At 41.3% G+C, this 17817-nt stretch overlaps 2 protein-coding genes across 2 annotated transcripts in view; one reads left to right on the top strand and one right to left on the bottom strand.

Moving 5' to 3' along the window:
• The window catches only part of EPDR1 (ependymin related 1), a 30412-nt gene extending 19563 nt beyond the window's left edge, over positions 1-10849 (top strand). Inside the window, exons 2-3 of the mRNA XM_069860395.1 lie at positions 5652-5860; positions 8697-10849. Coding sequence (XP_069716496.1) covers positions 5652-5860; positions 8697-8887 — 400 coding nt within the window. The 3' untranslated portion in view covers positions 8888-10849. The remainder of the gene's footprint in view (positions 1-5651; positions 5861-8696) is intronic.
• The window catches only part of STAC (SH3 and cysteine rich domain), a 598932-nt gene that overhangs the window by 190496 nt on the left and 390619 nt on the right, over positions 1-17817 (bottom strand). The gene's annotated exons all lie outside the window — the stretch shown is intronic.

The following is a 17817-nucleotide window of genomic DNA, read 5'->3' on the forward strand; positions in this document are numbered from 1 at the left end:
CTGATGAGTGTTTATCAACCGTCTGCATGTCTGCTCGGCAGCTTTGCACCCTTAAAAATCTTCTTAATTTGAAGAGCTGGGAAGCTGAGGTTTTGTTGTTATCCTTCAAGTAAAGTTTCCCATTCTCCCAGTGCATCTTTCTTCAACAAGAAATGTGTAAAAAATAGTGGTATTGTTATGAAAATTTTCTGGGTTACATAATCAATAAGATGCAACACAAGAATGACGTATTTGTGCGTTCCTGTCTGTGCACACTAGAACAGAGAATTTGTTTGGGCTATTTTTAGTGACATTTCTTCTAGATGGAAGTATTTCTAACTTCTTTCACATTGTTTAAAAATGCCTTTTTACAAGCAGAATGGGCAAAGTATTGAGTAGTATCACAGACAGATGCTTGGAGCTTTCAGTTAATCTGAAAAGCGAAAGCAGAGTTAACTTTGCAATAATTGCAATGACCTCAACTTGATATCTTAAATATCAAATACTGTTCCCTGCTGAGTGATACATTATCTGCAATACAAATCATACATAAAATATTGCTTTCATTTTTCAATTGCTTTGTAATAATTACTAGGTAGTAGAAATCCTGGCTAACATGAGAGTTTTAAGGATACAATAGCTGCAGCTGCAAAAACTGAATCAACGTGTTAAAGCCCTGGGTGGATTAAACCCAGTATGTTTTTGAAGAAAAGGTAAGTCTGTTTTACAAGAGCTATTGCTCCATTGTATTTTGGGGGCAGGAATTGTGGTTTTGGGTTTTGTTAATACAATGCATCACACAACTGGTTCTTCGTCCCTGTTTAGTGTCTCTTCAGCACTACGGCAATCAAAAAATAAATAAATAACAAGAAAGGCATTTTAAGGTTCTAATACTGTAAGTTACTTCTCAAAAGCCACAGAGCAAAATGATGCAGAACTAGATTTAGCACACAAGGAATTTCTTTTACCCAATCTCAGCCTCAGACCTTTATTTTGCTTCTCTGTAGCAAAGTACCTTGTCTGATGTGCTTTGATACATCACACAGGTCTTGGGATGCCACCACCAGCACCTCTGTTCTTCTGGGTCACTATGAAGGCAACTGGACAGAAAGCAGCTCGTTCCTTCCAGGTTTGACATTTGAGAGGAAGCCTTCAGAAGTGCAGAAGTAAACCCTAGGAGTCATGCAGGTGTGTTAGGTGGTGATGGGCAGGCTAGCATGCCTCAGGACTGACAGCTGGGAAGGACTTTAGCATAGAGCACTTTTCAGCAGGACAGGGTGTACCTGAGCACCTGAAACAGAGCTGGTAGTATGGTCTCAAGTCTAATGACTTTTTTCCTGACAGATACTAAAAAAATAATTCATTGGTTTGAATTGCATTCATAAAACATGGAACAGTAATCCATTCAGAAAAGAAGTCATTAGATAAGTTTATTGGTTTCAGTCATTTATGAGGTCAAAGAGTGGGTCTCTGTGTTACCTGGCCTGTCTCCTGGGAGTCATCTCTAACTATCTCCCCAAATTCCAGGAGGAATCTCCAAGGTAGGACAATATTTCCATGCACACCCACTCTTCATAGCATGTCCTCAGCACAAGTGCTTCATCTTGTGATTGTGAGGGCGTGTTATTCTGTCCCTGTATTGAACTAAGAGGGTCTCTTATTTGGAAAAATACTTTCCTTAGGCTGGGAGAAGAAGGTACTGAACACATGTATCCCACCTGTCTGACATGATTAGTTCCAGCAAAGTCAGTGGAATTATTTGTGTAGGATATGGTCCAGTGTTAAGCAATCCACTGTTAAGCATAGGAGCAAAAAACGCGTGTGTCTTTATGTGCTGGAATTTATCCATTTTCGGGCATAGACAAAGGCAGTATTAAGGACCGTGAGAGAGTCCCATTGTAAGGGCAAAGCTAGTGAAGGGTGTGAGGCATAGGACAGGGTAGGATGGAATATGATAGGAAAGGAAGTAAAACAATCTCAGTCAGGCAAATAGAGTAACTTGTCCAAGTAATTTCTCCAAATCTGTTTGAAGGTGCCCAGTGAACAGGTTGAGACTTTCTTGAAGTTACAGTTTAAGGAATGTAATTACTGAAAAATAATATTAGATGTGGGCATAGTCTTCAAATATGTTACTACTTCTGAAAAAAACCCAAGCTAATTAAAAATAATTTCCTCTTTTATTTCTTTGCCAACTCCTATTTTCAGGATTCTATGCTTCCCCTTAAGCAGCCAATGAAATCTCAGGCACCTAAAGCAAACAGAGGCAGAACACTTAGGATTTGGCTGGTAATAAAAAAAAAAAAAAAAAAGAAAGAGGAAATTATTTTTAAATATTTTGCCTTAAAACATGCTAGATTGTAATTTTTATATTGAAGCACATTTTGTTATTAATTTTGGCTGGTACATAGTTCTCTTTATAAAGCAACAACTTAACCATTCACCCTTCATATGCAGTTAAACTCAGATCCTGCATAATCCTGAGTTTCTATGTTTGCCATTTCCAGGACACACAGGAGCAGTTCTCTTTAAAACTTGGGTGTGAGGTACATCTAGATTGAATAATGACAATGTAAGTCATAGTCACTGCTTACTCAGAGCTGCCATACACTCTGCAATTCTCATCTTTTGTGCATCCTACTATAGCTGCTGAGTTCATCCCAGCAGCAGATCAAGTCATATGGCTGGTGCCTATTTCACATGTGTTCTCTCTGCCTCTCCCAGAAAAAAAAATGTAGTGGTAGAGCCTCTTCCTCTGCAGAAGGAGTGCTACAGAGATACTTAGTGACAAATTTCATTTGTTTGGATTTTTCTAATTCTTGTTATTATTGTTGCTTTGTAATAGTCTGTATGGAAGACCGCAAAGTCAAGAAAGTAGGCTTTTTTGAGTTGTGGCCTTTTGCAAGTATTCAGGCCATCTGTTGAAGTCATAGTGGCTATCCGTGTGCTGGAAGTTATGTGTTTGTCAGATAGGAGTTTTAACTTCTGTTTTGCTTGACTAAAGGTGGCACATATCCCTTATGCAATGAAATCAATTCACAATTTGCAAAGTTTAGAACAAAAGATATTTATTCCCTTAAGTAATAAGGAAAGAGAAAACATGAAAAAATTATTGTTAAAAATGTAAATACAATTGCAGTGCAAAATAAGTTTCAGGTAAGGATTTAAAATAAAAAATAAATGTAGTTGTTTACATTTTAGTCCCAATAGGCTTTAATGCTTCACTAATATATCACTTTTTTGTTCTTTCACAAAATGATATCACGCATATATCTGAAATACATTGATAGACTCATCTGTAAGTCATTCTCCATTCCACTTTCATGGGAGCTGCTGGGCATCCAGCTGAACAGTAGCTGAGTCATTAAAGCTTGGTTGCAAACATATAAATAAGGGTATTTTAGTGTTCTTGTGAGTATGTTCTGTGTACTGAGCTTAATATAAAAGTTACATATGTCCCTACATGGTCACAGTATTAGGAATACACAAGGAACCAGTTTATATATACTGAATTCATCAGTAGCATATCATGACTGTGGAGACTTGCCGTTGACTAAGAAAATGGCAGGCAAGTTTACATTTCTACAAGTCATCACAGAGGCAGAAATATTTTAAAATATGGGCAGAAGAATGATTTACCATGGGGAAGATAATATACAATCTTGCAGCTTGTGAGCCTCTCTGCATAAGTCTTGGTAATGTGGGAGAAGTTCTCAGTGACTGATTTCCTCATGGAAAGTGAGAAATGCTGTCTCCTGTATCATGCAAGTTCGTGCACGAGAGGTATGCCCCAGCTTACTTCATGTCAGCCTCCTTGTCCCCTTTTATATTCTTCATCACTATTCAGTCTGGCAAATGCCATTTAGCCTGGCTGTGTTCCCCCATATGCTGGATAAATTATCCTTTCAAAAAGTCATGAGCATGCTGCTCAGATGATTTTAACCCCATTTAGACACTTCGCATAGTTCAGCCTTTAAATGCCTCTGTGTTTGTGGTGGGTGAAATATTTCCTGTCTGATGTAATTGTGTAGTGCAATAATTAAGACTGTAAATTGTTTTGTTGTCAGCCCTGTTTTATGTAAACCTTACATACTCCCCAAGAGAATGTGAAGACTGCAGAGAGAAACACACAGGAGTTGGAAAATACCACAATGAAGGTCCCCTCTTGCTTTCGTGCATCATCCTTTCAATTACATGGATTATGCACTGTTTTCCACCAGCTTCCTGTCTTGCTGATAGCACAGGATGAATACTGTTAGGGGCTGTCATTGGGCATGTTAAGAGAACGATACTACTGTCCGAAGGACACCTAAGCCATTATTTTTTTGCAGGAAATGGAGGCAGCATCATGACTAAAGCAAGGAAGTAGAGATTGAAAGAGACACTATTACACATGAGCAAGATGAAACTGAGGGAATGAACACCATCCCTTCCTTTCCTCTAGAGTCACTGCATAACAATAGACCGTAGCTAAATACTTGAGCTGAGATATTCCTGGGAAACTCTAGTAATAGATGCACTGTTTTGGAGGGGTTAGAGATGGACTTCTGTCTCTCCTTTGCAAAAGGTGCAGAGCACGCATGAGAACACTTTGAACAACTCATCATCTGATTCATAATGCGAAGTACCCCGAAGAAGTTAGGCCTCTGGTGTTTCTGGTTGCATATTTGAAATCACCTGATACTTCTGGTAATTTTGATTTCAGCTTCTCTCTGTTTCTGTCCCTGGTTATAAGGTAAGGAACATACTGCCTTCCTTTTACAGGTATGAAAGCAAAGTCACAGTGTTTGTGGTATAGTCAGGTACTATAACTAGTAACTAGATTAAAATGTCCATGAAGAGGTTTATCATCTCAGATCAAGGCTTGGTCACTTCATACTCTGTAGAAGATTGTTTTTAAATCCTTACTAACTATCCATTATGTTCACCTCACTGCGGGCCTCTCAAGCTTATTGATCTCCCTGCTTCTCCTTATCTCTGCCTTACTGTTTTGCTCCTCTGCCTTCTCCTTTCACTACTTCATTGTGTCAGGTGGATTCCAATGAGAAACTTTGCCATTGGGAAGGAAAGCCTCTCATTTCTGCGGCTCAGATCACGTTCTTACCCCTTCAGCAGCATGTCCCACTAAGACACATGGGCTTCCATGGAGGACCGTCTGTGAGAGTGGCAGATACCACATCTGGCCACGACAGAGAAAAGCACTGCCACATTCCTGGGGAACTGAATCTATCCAGCCTATGAAGCCAATTTTTTCAAAGACTTATAATGCAGCCAAATCTGGGCACCTTTTAATAAAAATGTTTCCCCTGCCAAATGTGAAATCCTTTCTCCAAAACATGAAGGCACTAGAGCTTTTTAATGAAACAGTTATTAAAAAACAGAACTAGGAATAATATGTTTTTCTCTCAGTTGTTCTCAGAAAAATTGTTCTGTTGTTCTCAGAAATGGCTGAACCAGTGCAGCCTGATTTATTTATTTTGGAAAATCAGCTGAGACAAACTTTCAGCATGGGAAATTTCGTCCCAACCGGTTAGCCTTTCACAAAGTCTGGCAAAGTTTAATGCGAGTGAAAATGGGCTTAAAAAATGAAGTCAAAAGCAAGCTTACTTATCAGCAATGTTTTTTGCTTAGCATAGAAAAAAAACTGTATTAACTGTGTTTTTTAAATGCTTCAGATTCTTCGAGTATATATTGCTCTACAAAGATGCGGTGATGTTTCAGATTGAACAAGTCACAAAGCTTTGCTCAAAGATTGCTCTGACAGAGCCATGGGATCCATATGATATTCCTGCCAATTCGACTTATGAAGATCAGTACTACATTGGGGGACCTGGAGATGAAATTATGGTACAGGAGTGGTCTGACAGAAAACCAGCCAGGAAATGTATGTGCATGTTTTTTCTGTATCTTAATAATAATAGTCTCTGCTATCCAGGGAAAAATAACTTTATTCATTTTTCACCCCAGCTGTTTATATAAAGTTTGCTGGAAATATACCCTGTGCACAGCATATAATTTTATTATCAATGCATTTTGTTAAGAAATTGTTTCCTATCCCAGCAGGATCAAATACGTCCAAGAGACTTGATTGTGTTTTAGTTTGTATCATACAGATTTTGGCATGGAGCAGCATCAACTTGCATCTGAATCTAGCAGCTTGTATCCAAAACTTATCTAAAGAAGAATGGGCAATATAATTAGAGGCACACTCAAGCTAGAGTGTGCATAATAGAAACAAAGAGATGTCAATGTGTGTCTACACACGACTATGAAATATTATCATAGAATACATCCAGTACATGATTCTGGAGCAATGGACATCCTTAATATGCACCTGAGTTTTGTAACCACTATACTAGAAAGAAACATCTGCTCACAAGGCTTAGTTTTGCATTTGGCAGCTGAACACCTGCATCATAAAAGAAAGTAGAGTGCATTTCCAAGGTACATTATGTTAGGTTTTGTTGCATAGCAATTTATTAGCACACTGGCTTCAATTTCAGTTATGGTTTACTGATGACTCAACCAACTATAAAAATAATTTTAAAAACCCCATGAAATTTATGGCATTATTCAGCTAATGCAGTACTTATGGTTATAGACATATATAGGCTAGTTATGAACCTGTGCATTTAGCCAGGAGGAAATATTTCTTTCTTGAATACAAGTAGAAAGAGTTAAGTGAAAATGAAGGATAAGATTGTTAAACCTCTGTAACTAGGTTGATGTATCCTCTGATATTCTGCAAGTGACAAAATATCACTCCAAGAATTTTGTTTTTCAGATCTGGTATTTTAGGAACTTCTGTGAAACTTAATCCCAGATGCATTCATTTAATGATGTGATTTTTATCCTGTGGTATTTTGTATCTCCAGTCTTTTTCTGTATCGTGATTTATAAAAATCATGTCTTAAAGTTGTCTGCCCATCCATCTTTCAGCTAATATTGGCGTGGGTTCTAGAAATTATATTTCTGTTAAATTTATGAAGGTTTCAGTGGAGATACAGGCTACTTGCTGGCATCATATTTTACCTTAATTTTTTATTAAAAATTCCAATAGAAGATTTGTTGAGGAAAAGAAGCCTCCATTTCTGGATACTCAAAACTAAACTCATTGAAGTCAGAATGTTTTTTGTATATTAGAATGTACTGGAGAGGTATGTTTAAATACTGTTCAGCTTGCCACCCTTTCTTTAGATACTGTATGTGTATTTCATATCACAGCTTATCTACTTCTGATAGTGTGATGGTGGTACAGTGTATGACGCTACTGGAAAGACAGAGAATATGTTTGATTGCTGAATGACAGACAACAAGCTTCCTTGGGACTGGAAACATTTTTTACAAGCATCCCTCAGAGGAACTAATTTAGGATCATGGTAGATAGTTTTAGTTTTTAACCTCAAGGGTGTCTGCTATCAAGAGATCTGAAATACGTAAAACAGATGGGTGAAGTGGTGTATGATGGAAGGGGTAAAGGAAGATCACAGAAGAGGTACATGGGGTTAATAAATGAGATTTTACAGGGAAGGGTATTCAAAGGAAGCCACTTCAGTGGTACTGACTTCAGAAATAGCATAGTGGTGAAAGTAGAGGTGATGGCAGATGACCAGAAGGGAGAAGAAAGAAAGGGAACACCTCTGAGACAAGCACGTTGTGGAATTAAACTGAAGTTTAAAAAAGCAACAGACTTGCTACATCACGTGTGGAGGAGATCAGCACTCAGTGAGTGTTGAGATAATTAAGGAGTAGGTAGAAATGTTAGAGAGGAACAGGAATTAAGAAAAATATGATGCTGATGATATGAACAGATTATGATAAATAGAAGGAATGAGTTAAAGGAAGAGATGGAGCACTGGAGTTACATTTAGGAATATTCATCTTCTAATGAGACAAACCCTCTGTGCTTGAGACAGTAATATGGAAAAAGATTAAGTAAGTTCATGTTTATTTGGATTAAAGATTTGAGTATTATCAGTGTAGGAAATGTCAGTTAAGATTATAGAAAACCAAAAGCTGTGGAAGCAGGATGGGAAGCAAGACTGTCAGTTCTGGTGCAGAGGAATCCCCAGCACAGCAGAAGACAAGGTTCCTGCAGAACTTCCTGCAGGAAGGAATCAGGTGTCCTTCATAGGTAGAGAAAGTAAGCGTTTTAGAGTGTCAAAGGCTATGTTGAGGACCAACATTGTGAAATAGACCACAGGTTTTCAGTAATAACACCTTTCAGCTTGTCAAGAACAGAGTATAAGGTGAAATGTCCCCATGCTACCCAAGCTGCTGGCACCAAAATTTGCCTTTAGGGAAAACAGAGCATTTCATTGCTTTCCTGGTGAAGTGAGTAAGTGCTGACATGAAAGTGGCACGAGAGATGAGAGAAATCAGACTTGTGCAGAACACAGCTAAATTTGGGTCTAAGCAGAAGTGGTGGTCCTTGAGTAGAGGAATGCTTGAAAGGTGACATACCAATGCCATGATGGTGTTATGATTTGAAATGTGCTTGTCACCAACATGTTCAGGTTTAAGATCATTGCAGTGTACAAATTATACCAGTTTTGTGGCCTTTCTTGGTGTTGCTATACATATGGACAGAACTATGGGCGGTTCCAGCATATAAACTGGAATATAGGCCTGTAGGAACGGCTGTTTTTTTGATTGATGTCATCGCGATACATTCACTTATTCTTGTCATCTGAAGTAGTTACATTTCTGTTTGGTTACAGTGGAATCCTGGGTTGGTGTTTACACAGTCAAAGACTGTTATCCAGTACAAGAAACCTATACGAAGAACAGCAGCGTGACAACCTCCACTCGCTTTTTTGATCTACAGCTGGGCATTGCTGACCCCTCAGTGTTCACCCCACCCAGCACCTGCCAGAAAGCCCAGCTGAGGAAGATGAAAGACGAGTGCTGATTATGGACACTGGCTGCCCTAGGCAAACAAATATTAGCCAAGAGGATGGATATTAATAGTCAGATGCTGACGTCTAACCTGGTTTTTCAAGCTTATTGTTGCTCTTTTGGGAATTGCAAATTTTTGCCTGCAAGAGAACATAAACATGTAACTGAGTAAAATTTGTAACAAAAAAGATCTCTTTCATCACATTAATCTATTCAGTGATGCACTTGAAGTAGCTTATAGTTACCACAAAGATAATATTTATAGATACTATTTATTAAAGCTGTGACTGATTTTCATTTTGCAGAGGTTTCAGTATTTATTTTTCCAGGAAGACAAAACTTAAGCAGACTACAATAATGGTAATATCTAGAAGGGAAAGCTAGATGTTGTTGCTCTTGTTACTGCTTCTGGGGACTTGAGGAAAGGGGATATGTGTCCTGGGTAGGACCTCATCCGTAAGCAAAAAATACAGTTTTAGGCAATGCACATCGCAAGTATGGAAATTCATTCTCTTGGTTTTGTTTTACTTTGTGTTTTTTTTCTTTCTGCCCTTCAGGAAGCTGGTAGTCTAATGTTTGAGCTGATTTTTTTTTTTTGAAAAAGAAACTGGAGTAGCTCTATTCATGTAATGCCAGCTGACTTTTTTTGTCACTTGGAAGAATGACATGAACATTACAGAAAGAGGGAGAGGGACACCCCTAAAAAAGTAAGCCAAAGTTTTCTTGCATTTACGACACTTTGGGGGAAGTATTCCAGTACAGTGCAGTGAGACATTTTTCAGTCATATTTTACTTTAGCATGCACTTTTCATGACAATACTAGTTTTAACCTATGCAAAGACCTTAAGAGGTACTGCACTTTAAATGGCTTTAATATTTTGTAGTGACTTTCGAAAGTCCTTACTCAAAGAGTATGGAAACACCTTTATAATTCCTGCTAGAAGTTAAAAAAAGCTCGGTTTAGTGGGAGATTAGTGAAAGTTAAATCAGTGTTCACATAGTGCTTGGTGATCCGTATGGAGTAAAAGACAGAGCTGTGTGACTGGTGTGGGGACGTGGGAGGAGGAATGGGTGGGAGAGGGTTTTCGATGTCTTCTGTCTGGATGACTGCAAGGCACTACAATCTAAGCATAAATGACAATCTGACTTTCTTTCGTACCCACTCCACTGGTGCCTGCCGTATTTTCTGTTCAGTCAGCATTTCAGACTATCACCTCCACATATTTTTCAGGTGGGCAGAGTGAAAGTTTCCTTAAGGGAAATAAATAACTAACCAAAACAAGCACGGTAAGTGCACATATTTTGCTTTAGAAAGTTCAAACCAAATTTTCATGCACCCTCAAGCCTTTAGAAGTCTGGAATGGTGATGGGTTTTGCACTTTTAACAAATGAAATCAGTTGATTTATTCTGTAAGCCTAGGTGTGCATTTTATAATTTTTTTGCAAACACATTTAAAGCCAGATTCTTGTCCTCTTTCAGATCTCGGTTAGTAGTTTCCTCCAGAAGTTGTCTGGCTGAAAACAGTGCGACACGGGGACGTTTGGTGTCATTTTATCATTGTTATCAAGTTCTGTTGCTTCTTCAGTGGCTGCTGGACTCTTCCCCACAAACAGATTTCTTTTGCAGGACAATTTCTAGTGAAGAGAAATGATCTAATGTCAAAGCGATAGAAAGTCCTGTGCAAATAGGATACATAGTTTACTGGCCAATAGTACAATAGCTGACAGAAAACTGAAAGCTAACACCATTACTGGAGCAGAGATGTTGGGCAGGCTTTTAGCACTTGTATGTACATAGCTTCTTGTACGTAAGCAAGTGATGCAGTGGTTATTTTGATTTCACAGTTGTGGCCAGAACGGCATTTTACTTTGCCTTGTGCCTAAGGAAAGCATATACACACACCTGCTAAAATGTAGATAGTTCATTGAAACTTTTCTCTCGGATATGACCATTTCACCAAAACATGCTAGTGGATAGGACTGGGTTTTCTTGAATTTAGGGTGCATTTAGTCTGTACTTGCCCTCTGCATTTTTTCTGACAGTTTAAATGCTAGCTGCATATTGTTCCCATTAGGGCAGTGATTAACATGCGTTTCTCAATATCTGTGTCTTGTTAGAATCTGGAAAATAAAATAAATCTGGCTAGCAAAAATGAAACTGTGGTACCGTATCATTTGGGATGACTTTGTTGTGGTAGAGCAGAGAGCTGAGTAATCAGGGTGGTTGTATTATGTTTTTGCTGACAGCGATACAGTTTTTAGCAATAAAATTAAATGTTCCATTAAATATGAATTTGCAAAAGTGTGATACACAGAGATGCTTTAAAAATGTTGTTGTGACATACAGGGCGATTTTATATGGCTAAATATGTACATCTAAACCAATACTGTTTTCTTTGTATTTATGCTCAGCAAATTCAATAAAGAGAGATGTCAAACAAAGATATTTTGGATTACCTGTTTCAAATTAGCCACAAACCAAATGTGAAGCAGTGAATGCACATGTCCAGTTTGTTTTCTTTGTTATCATTTGCTGCACTTTGTTATCAGGCACCACAAGAAACATCTTGTCTTTATGCTGCTATGTGAATGAGTCAATAAGAATGAGCATATAAGGACTTTAAAACAGCCATATAGCATGCTGCCCTGGTAAAGGAAGTATGGGGCTTTCATATGTCTGATGGTCTGGGTAATGTGTTTGAAAAATTAATAATAAATTGGTGTCTGTATGAGTTACATTGTATTCTACTGGGTAACAGTGACAGGAGCTGAATATCCTGAGACAAAGCTGGTTTTGTGAGATTTCCAGTGCCCAGTGCTTCCTGGTTTCAGCTGGCCAGAAGTAGTGCAAACATGGATCTGCCTGCCATATTTTTGTATTTCTGCTTGGAGGCTTTGCTGAAAGCAGGATGTGTAGAAACACAACATTGTTTTATTTAAAGTTAACCAAACATTCCTGAACCTCAAAACAGCTCTAGTTTGAGTTTGGGGAGGATATCTGGACATTTGGTTCAGTTCCTATTTTAACAGTTTGCTTAGCTCTAGTATTAGGGCCGGATCTTGCAGCTTCAAGCATGCTCTATGCCATGGAAGTGCTGCATTTACCACGGTATGCCAACTTTCATGACGAATGTAAGAAGAAATACAATAATCCACAGTCAAAGCGAATTTCAGTCAAGAAATCTCTAAACAATACAGTGTTCTTTTGGGACATCTAATGAAATTACTGTGTTTTCAACCTTGAGGCTCGTTTCATTCTAGTGCCCATAATTAACTCCTTGCAACCTTGCTTCTCTTTTCCCACTACATTTTACTTCCTAATGTCAGTGGAATCCACATATGAAATGGCATTTTCAACCCTCACTTCCATTTGTTTCAGTACATGTTGAGCCCCTAAATACCTGATGGATCTGATCAGAACCTGGCCTCTAAGCTGCCTGGAGGAGAGGGACCTGGGGGTGTTGGTTGACAGCGACTGAACATGAGCCAGCAGTGTGCCCAGGTGGCCAAGAAGGCCAATGGCATCTTGGCCTGTATCAGAAATGGCGTGACCAGCAGGTCCAGGGAGGTTATTCTCCTTCTGTACTCAGCACTGGTGAGACCGCTCCTCGAATCCTGTGTTCAGTTCTGGGCCCCTCACCACAAGAAGGATGTTGAGGCTCTGGAGCGAGTCTAGAGAAGAGCAACAAAGCTGGAAGAGCTGGAGAACAGGCCTTACGAGGAATGGCTGAGAGAACTGGGGTTGTTTAGCCTGGAGAAGAGGAGGCTGAGGGGAGACCTCATGGCTCTCTACAACTACCTGAAAGGAGGTTGTGGAGAGGAGGGAGCTGGCCTCTTCTCCCAAGTGACAGGGGACAGGACAAGAGGAAATGGCCTCAAGCTCTGCCAAGGGAGATTTAGGCTGGACATCAGGAAAAAATTTTCACAGAAAGGGTCACTGGGCACTGGAACAGGCTGCCCAGGGAGGTGATTGAGTCACCTTCCCTGGAGGTGTTTAAGGCACGTGTGGACGAGGTGCTAAGGGGCATGGTTTAGTGTTTGATAGGAATGGTTGGACTCGATGATCTAGTGGGTCTCTTCTAACCTGATTATTCTATGATTCTATAATTTTGTCAGCAACCTTATCTCAAGTGCAAAAGTGGTGCCAGCCATAACCACATGTGGGCAACACAAACTGAGCTGTATATTGGTGGTCAATGATTACAGCAGCATTGGCTCAGATGCAGTTGTTGATGCCTCAAAATCCTGACTGATATAGGAGCTGGCATGGCACCTGCATCACATCCTGCAACTCCTGCATCATTTGCCACAAACTAGTACTGGAAGCAAGCTGCAGGATGTTCCCACATGATAGAAAGGCACTTCATGCACATCAGTTTGTTGCCTGCTTCCTAGCTGAGAGAAATAGAGGTTTACAAAGAGCACTTCTAGAAGAAGATAGAGGTCCCTGACTCTAATGATCCCGAGGACTCCCTCAGCTACCTTTCCAGAAGGTTGCATGTTTAGCATGGACTCAGGCATATATAAATCGAATTTTCTGTCTGCACTTAGACATAGAAACAAATGAGATGAGCTTGGAAGGCTCTTTAAACACTTCTGAGCATTTATTTCTTTGTTGGTGAGAGCGAAAAAAGCTCATGATACAATGAGTAGTCCCAGAAAACAGTGACAGATATGTTTGATGAGAATGATGAGATGCTTCTATGAAGCTGCTAGGGTAAATTTCTAAAAGTTACTTTGAGTGCATACTGGTTTAACGTGCTCAATGATAAAGACCTGTGTGGTTTGATGTGGCTGTTTCAGCACAGAGCCTGAAACTGCATATTGAATGAAATTATACACATAGTTAAAGTATTACATTCTGTTTGAAATAAGGACATGTAGCCCAGCAGTGCACATTTTGCAGGCATGAGTGAGCAACCAGGAACCTGCCTGTTGAGCTACAGGGACATAGGTACCTTTCAGGAGGGGTGCTGCATCTGAGCAGACATTGAGCATGTCGGAGGACAGAAGAATTACTCTTCTCATCACTCCATCCATGGGAACACACTTCAGAATCCTTTCTTTCCCACTCTGCAAAGTGGGAACAGTAATTCTGCTTTTCACCTGCTTTTGTCTTCCCAATTGTGACAGCTCTGGGCCAGCATCACCACCTCAGTGAGCGGGGTCCGCAGAGGCTTGTTGGCATTGCTGCAATAGCACGAATGTCATGGACGGTTTCCAGCCTCTGCATTACAACACGTAATACAATGATGCATGTGTGTAATACGTGCGGGCTTACCCTTTGCACCCCTGCACGCTCACTCAGTGCCTGAGGTTGTTGCTCATGTGCTCAGCACCCAGCCATCACCATTAATTTGGCTCAGCTGAGGCTTCATTGACGCCAGGAAAAGAGGCTCATGAACAAAAGGAAAGGAGAGGAAAGGAAAGCCTGCTGGGCTCACCCCGCTTCCCACTGGGTTTTTTCCCACGCTTGCCCAGAGCTGTTAAACAGATTTGGCATTCCTGAAAAGGCAACAGCTGAGCTGCTAGCTTTGCATTACAGCCTGTGTGACGCTGAAGGAGAGGGTTGGTTTTCACCTTCTGCACTAAAATTATCCTTCAGGCTAGGCCAGGGACTCAGTTCTGTCTTCAGTGGAGAAAGCATGCTTGCCCTCATCATCCCTGTCGCTGCCATCCCAGTCTGGCTGGCAGGGGTTTGTGCCCATGCCACCTGCCCCCATCCAGCACTCTGTGCGAGCTCTTCAGGCTACCAGAAAGTGCTCCTCACCCTGTCCCCTCTATATCCCTGACTCCCCAGGACAAGCAACAGTCTAGCAGGGATGTCCTGTCCTCAGGCACAAGGCTGGCGGGTATTTTCCATTATCCTGTGGGGTTTGCAAAGGTGTGGGGAAAGCCCTTTCTCTCTTCCCAATGCTGTGTCATTTCAAAATTTTTTATGTGGTTGCTTCAGCTGATTCTTTTCCTTGTATGAGAGCTGCTTCTGATAATTTCATGGGGTGATTTGTTATAGGGATCATAGAATCACAGAATCGTAGAATTGTTTGGGTTGGAAGGGATCTTTAAGGTCATCTATGAGAAGAGACATCTTCAACTAGATCAGGATGCTCAGAGCCCCATCCAACCTGATTGTGAGCGCTTACAGGGATGTGGCTTCTACTATCAGTCTGGGCAACTTGTTCTAGTGTTTCACCATCCTCGTAAAAAGTATCATCCTTATATCTAGCCTAAATCTATCCTCTTTCAGTTTAATACCATTACACCTTGTCCTGTCGCAACAGACACTGCTAAAAAGTTTGTGCCTTTCATTCTTGAGGCCCCCATTAAGTGCTGAAAGGCCACAAGAAGGTCTCCCTAGAGCTTTCTGTTTTCCAGGCTCTCTCAGCCTTTCTTTGTAGGAGAGGTGTTCCATCCCTCCGACCATTTGTGGCATTCCTCTGGACTCACTCCAGCAGGTCCATGTCTTTCCTGTGCTGATTGCTCCAGAATTGAACAATCCAGGTGGGATCTCACTAGAGTGGAGTAGAGGGGCAGAATCACCTCCCTTGACCTGCTGACCATATTTCTTTTGATGAAGCCCATGATACAGTTGGCCTTCTGGGCTGTGAGTGCATACTGTCGGTTCATGTCCAGTTTTTCATCCACCAGTATCCCCAAGTCCTACTTGGCAGTGCTTCTGTCAATCTCTTAATCTTCCAGTCTGTATTGATACCAAAGATTGCTCTGCCCCAGGTGCAGGACCTCTGGCCTTGTAAACTTCATGAAATTCACATGGGCCAACTCCTCAAGCTTGTCCAGGTCCTTTTGGAGGGCATCCCGTCTCTCAGGTGTTTCACCTCAGGTGTTTTACCAGTTGTCCTGTTGGCTCTTGTTACCTCGGGAACCCCTGGCTCATCTCTGTAAGACCAAGCATGCCGCAGTGTAGGCAGCACATCTCAGAGAAACAGGCTGAGGGTCCTTGCTAGCACCTCTAACCCTGGTGTGTCATCCCAGAGTTTGTCACTGGTGAGCCTGGTATTATCTACCTTCAAGACTCGTTTAAAGTGCTGTCAATGAACCCTGCAAGCTCCTCAGCAAAGACTGTCTACCCCTTTGAGAAAGGTGAATCTCAGCTGATGCCAGCAAGTCTGGTGCTGTGCAGACCATCCAGTTATCAAAAAAAACCCAAAATTATGGCAATGACACCAGCCACAGAGCCATGTACTAACAGTCTGGGGGTGTCTGTGTCTTCCAATGTCACTGTGCAGAACTGGAAGGAGAGAAGAAAATGCAACCTTCCCAAGGCCCTGAAGTCTCTTTTGATTGCTCTTAGATGGTGCGTTGCAGTTTCACTGCCACTCCCATGGAAGAGCAATAATGGGTAATAGTCCAAGGTCCATACCAAGCTAGGAAGTTTCCTAATGATGTCCTTAATCTGGGCCCCACAGAGGCAGCAAACAACTATAACTTGTCTTTTCTTCCTCTTGAAGGTGGTTGTGATTCTGGAGGTAGACCTTCCTGCCCTTGGTGACATCTGTGATGTACGTGGACCTTCATCCTCATCATCCATTGACTTCCATATCCAAAACCTCAGACCTATTGGTTCATGGGAAGACGAAGTGGGAAAGGAGAGGGTTTTCCTGCCAACCTGAGCATGGTCTTACCTCCATTCACTCCTTTCCTTTAAGCTACTGCCTCCATCCTGGCTCGGGAAGGATTCAGGATCCCCTTGACGTAGTTTTTTTCCTGGTGTTTGGTCCTGTTTCTGCCCCAGGGAGGGAAGAGCATGGCTCCACCAGTCTCTCTCTGTCTCAGCCTCTTTGATGATCTTTAACCTCTCTACTTCCTCTCATAGCTGTGTCACCAGGCTGAGCAGACGACCCACCTGGTCACACCTCACTGCTTCCATCTGTTACCAGTGAAAGGCTCTGGCTTTCCTAGCAGCCTTGACACCTTGACAATTGTATGTTTTTGTGGGAGCTCAGTTGCCACATCCATTCTGAGGACATCATAGCTTTCTGATGGGTGGATACCATAGCTAAGCTCCTTCTGAGTGGATGATGATCACCAATTGAACTCACCTTTTGAGCTCGTAGAGTGACAACACACTTCCTGCACACGCTTCTGCGCAAATTATCACTCCACACTCTGGCTGACACACCACACCCTGTTTGCCTGCTCTGTTCACAGTGCTCATGTTCACCAGTGCTCCCTAGAATGCTTTTTGTAGACGTGGAGGTAGCCACTGTTGCTCTGGCAATGCTCATGCTCCATCATCATCTCCTGCAAAAGTTGATGGCTCCTGGAGGGTCGCTTCACTCCCCTGGTATTTCCCTGACTCAGGAAATGCCCCTGTGTGCCAAGATCTGCTACTCTGTTATGGTACAGACTGGCTCTGAAGAAGCTCCCCTCACTGACTGCCTGGGTATTTTTACCACCCTCCTGGTGCCAGGTAGTGCCCCTTGTTTATTGCTGCATTATTTCATACTTAGTGACTTGTATAGCAATAGACATTCTTGGTGCTGGCAGCAGCTGGCCCTGGTAAGAGCACAGGTGGTGGAAAAGCTGAAAGCAATGAGAAGTTTCAGCAGAGACCTTGTCACTGGTGGCCCAAGTGACTGTGGGAAGTATCATAACAGTGTTAAACCTCTGGGGAGGCGGCTCTGGGGAGGCTGTAGAAGCTTCACTCCAAGAAATACCTCACATCTCCTGATGCCGGGCATCCCACATCGCATTTACATCATTAAAATAATTACTAAAGCCTGTATCCATGACCATAGTCCACTCATAAGCAGTTGCCTTATAACCACACAAAACCAGACGTTTCCACCCAGAACACTTCTACAGAAATGATGTAAAATTTATCATCACAAAATATTGATTTTTGAATTAAAGAAATGGTATGTATAAAGTGCAAAGAATTGTAGTGAAACAAAAGCTATTTCTATAAAGCAACCTGTAGCT

This window comes from Phaenicophaeus curvirostris, chromosome 6 (genome assembly GCF_032191515.1).
Source record: "Phaenicophaeus curvirostris isolate KB17595 chromosome 6, BPBGC_Pcur_1.0, whole genome shotgun sequence".
In the NCBI taxonomy this organism is placed as follows: Eukaryota; Metazoa; Chordata; class Aves; order Cuculiformes; family Cuculidae; genus Phaenicophaeus; species Phaenicophaeus curvirostris.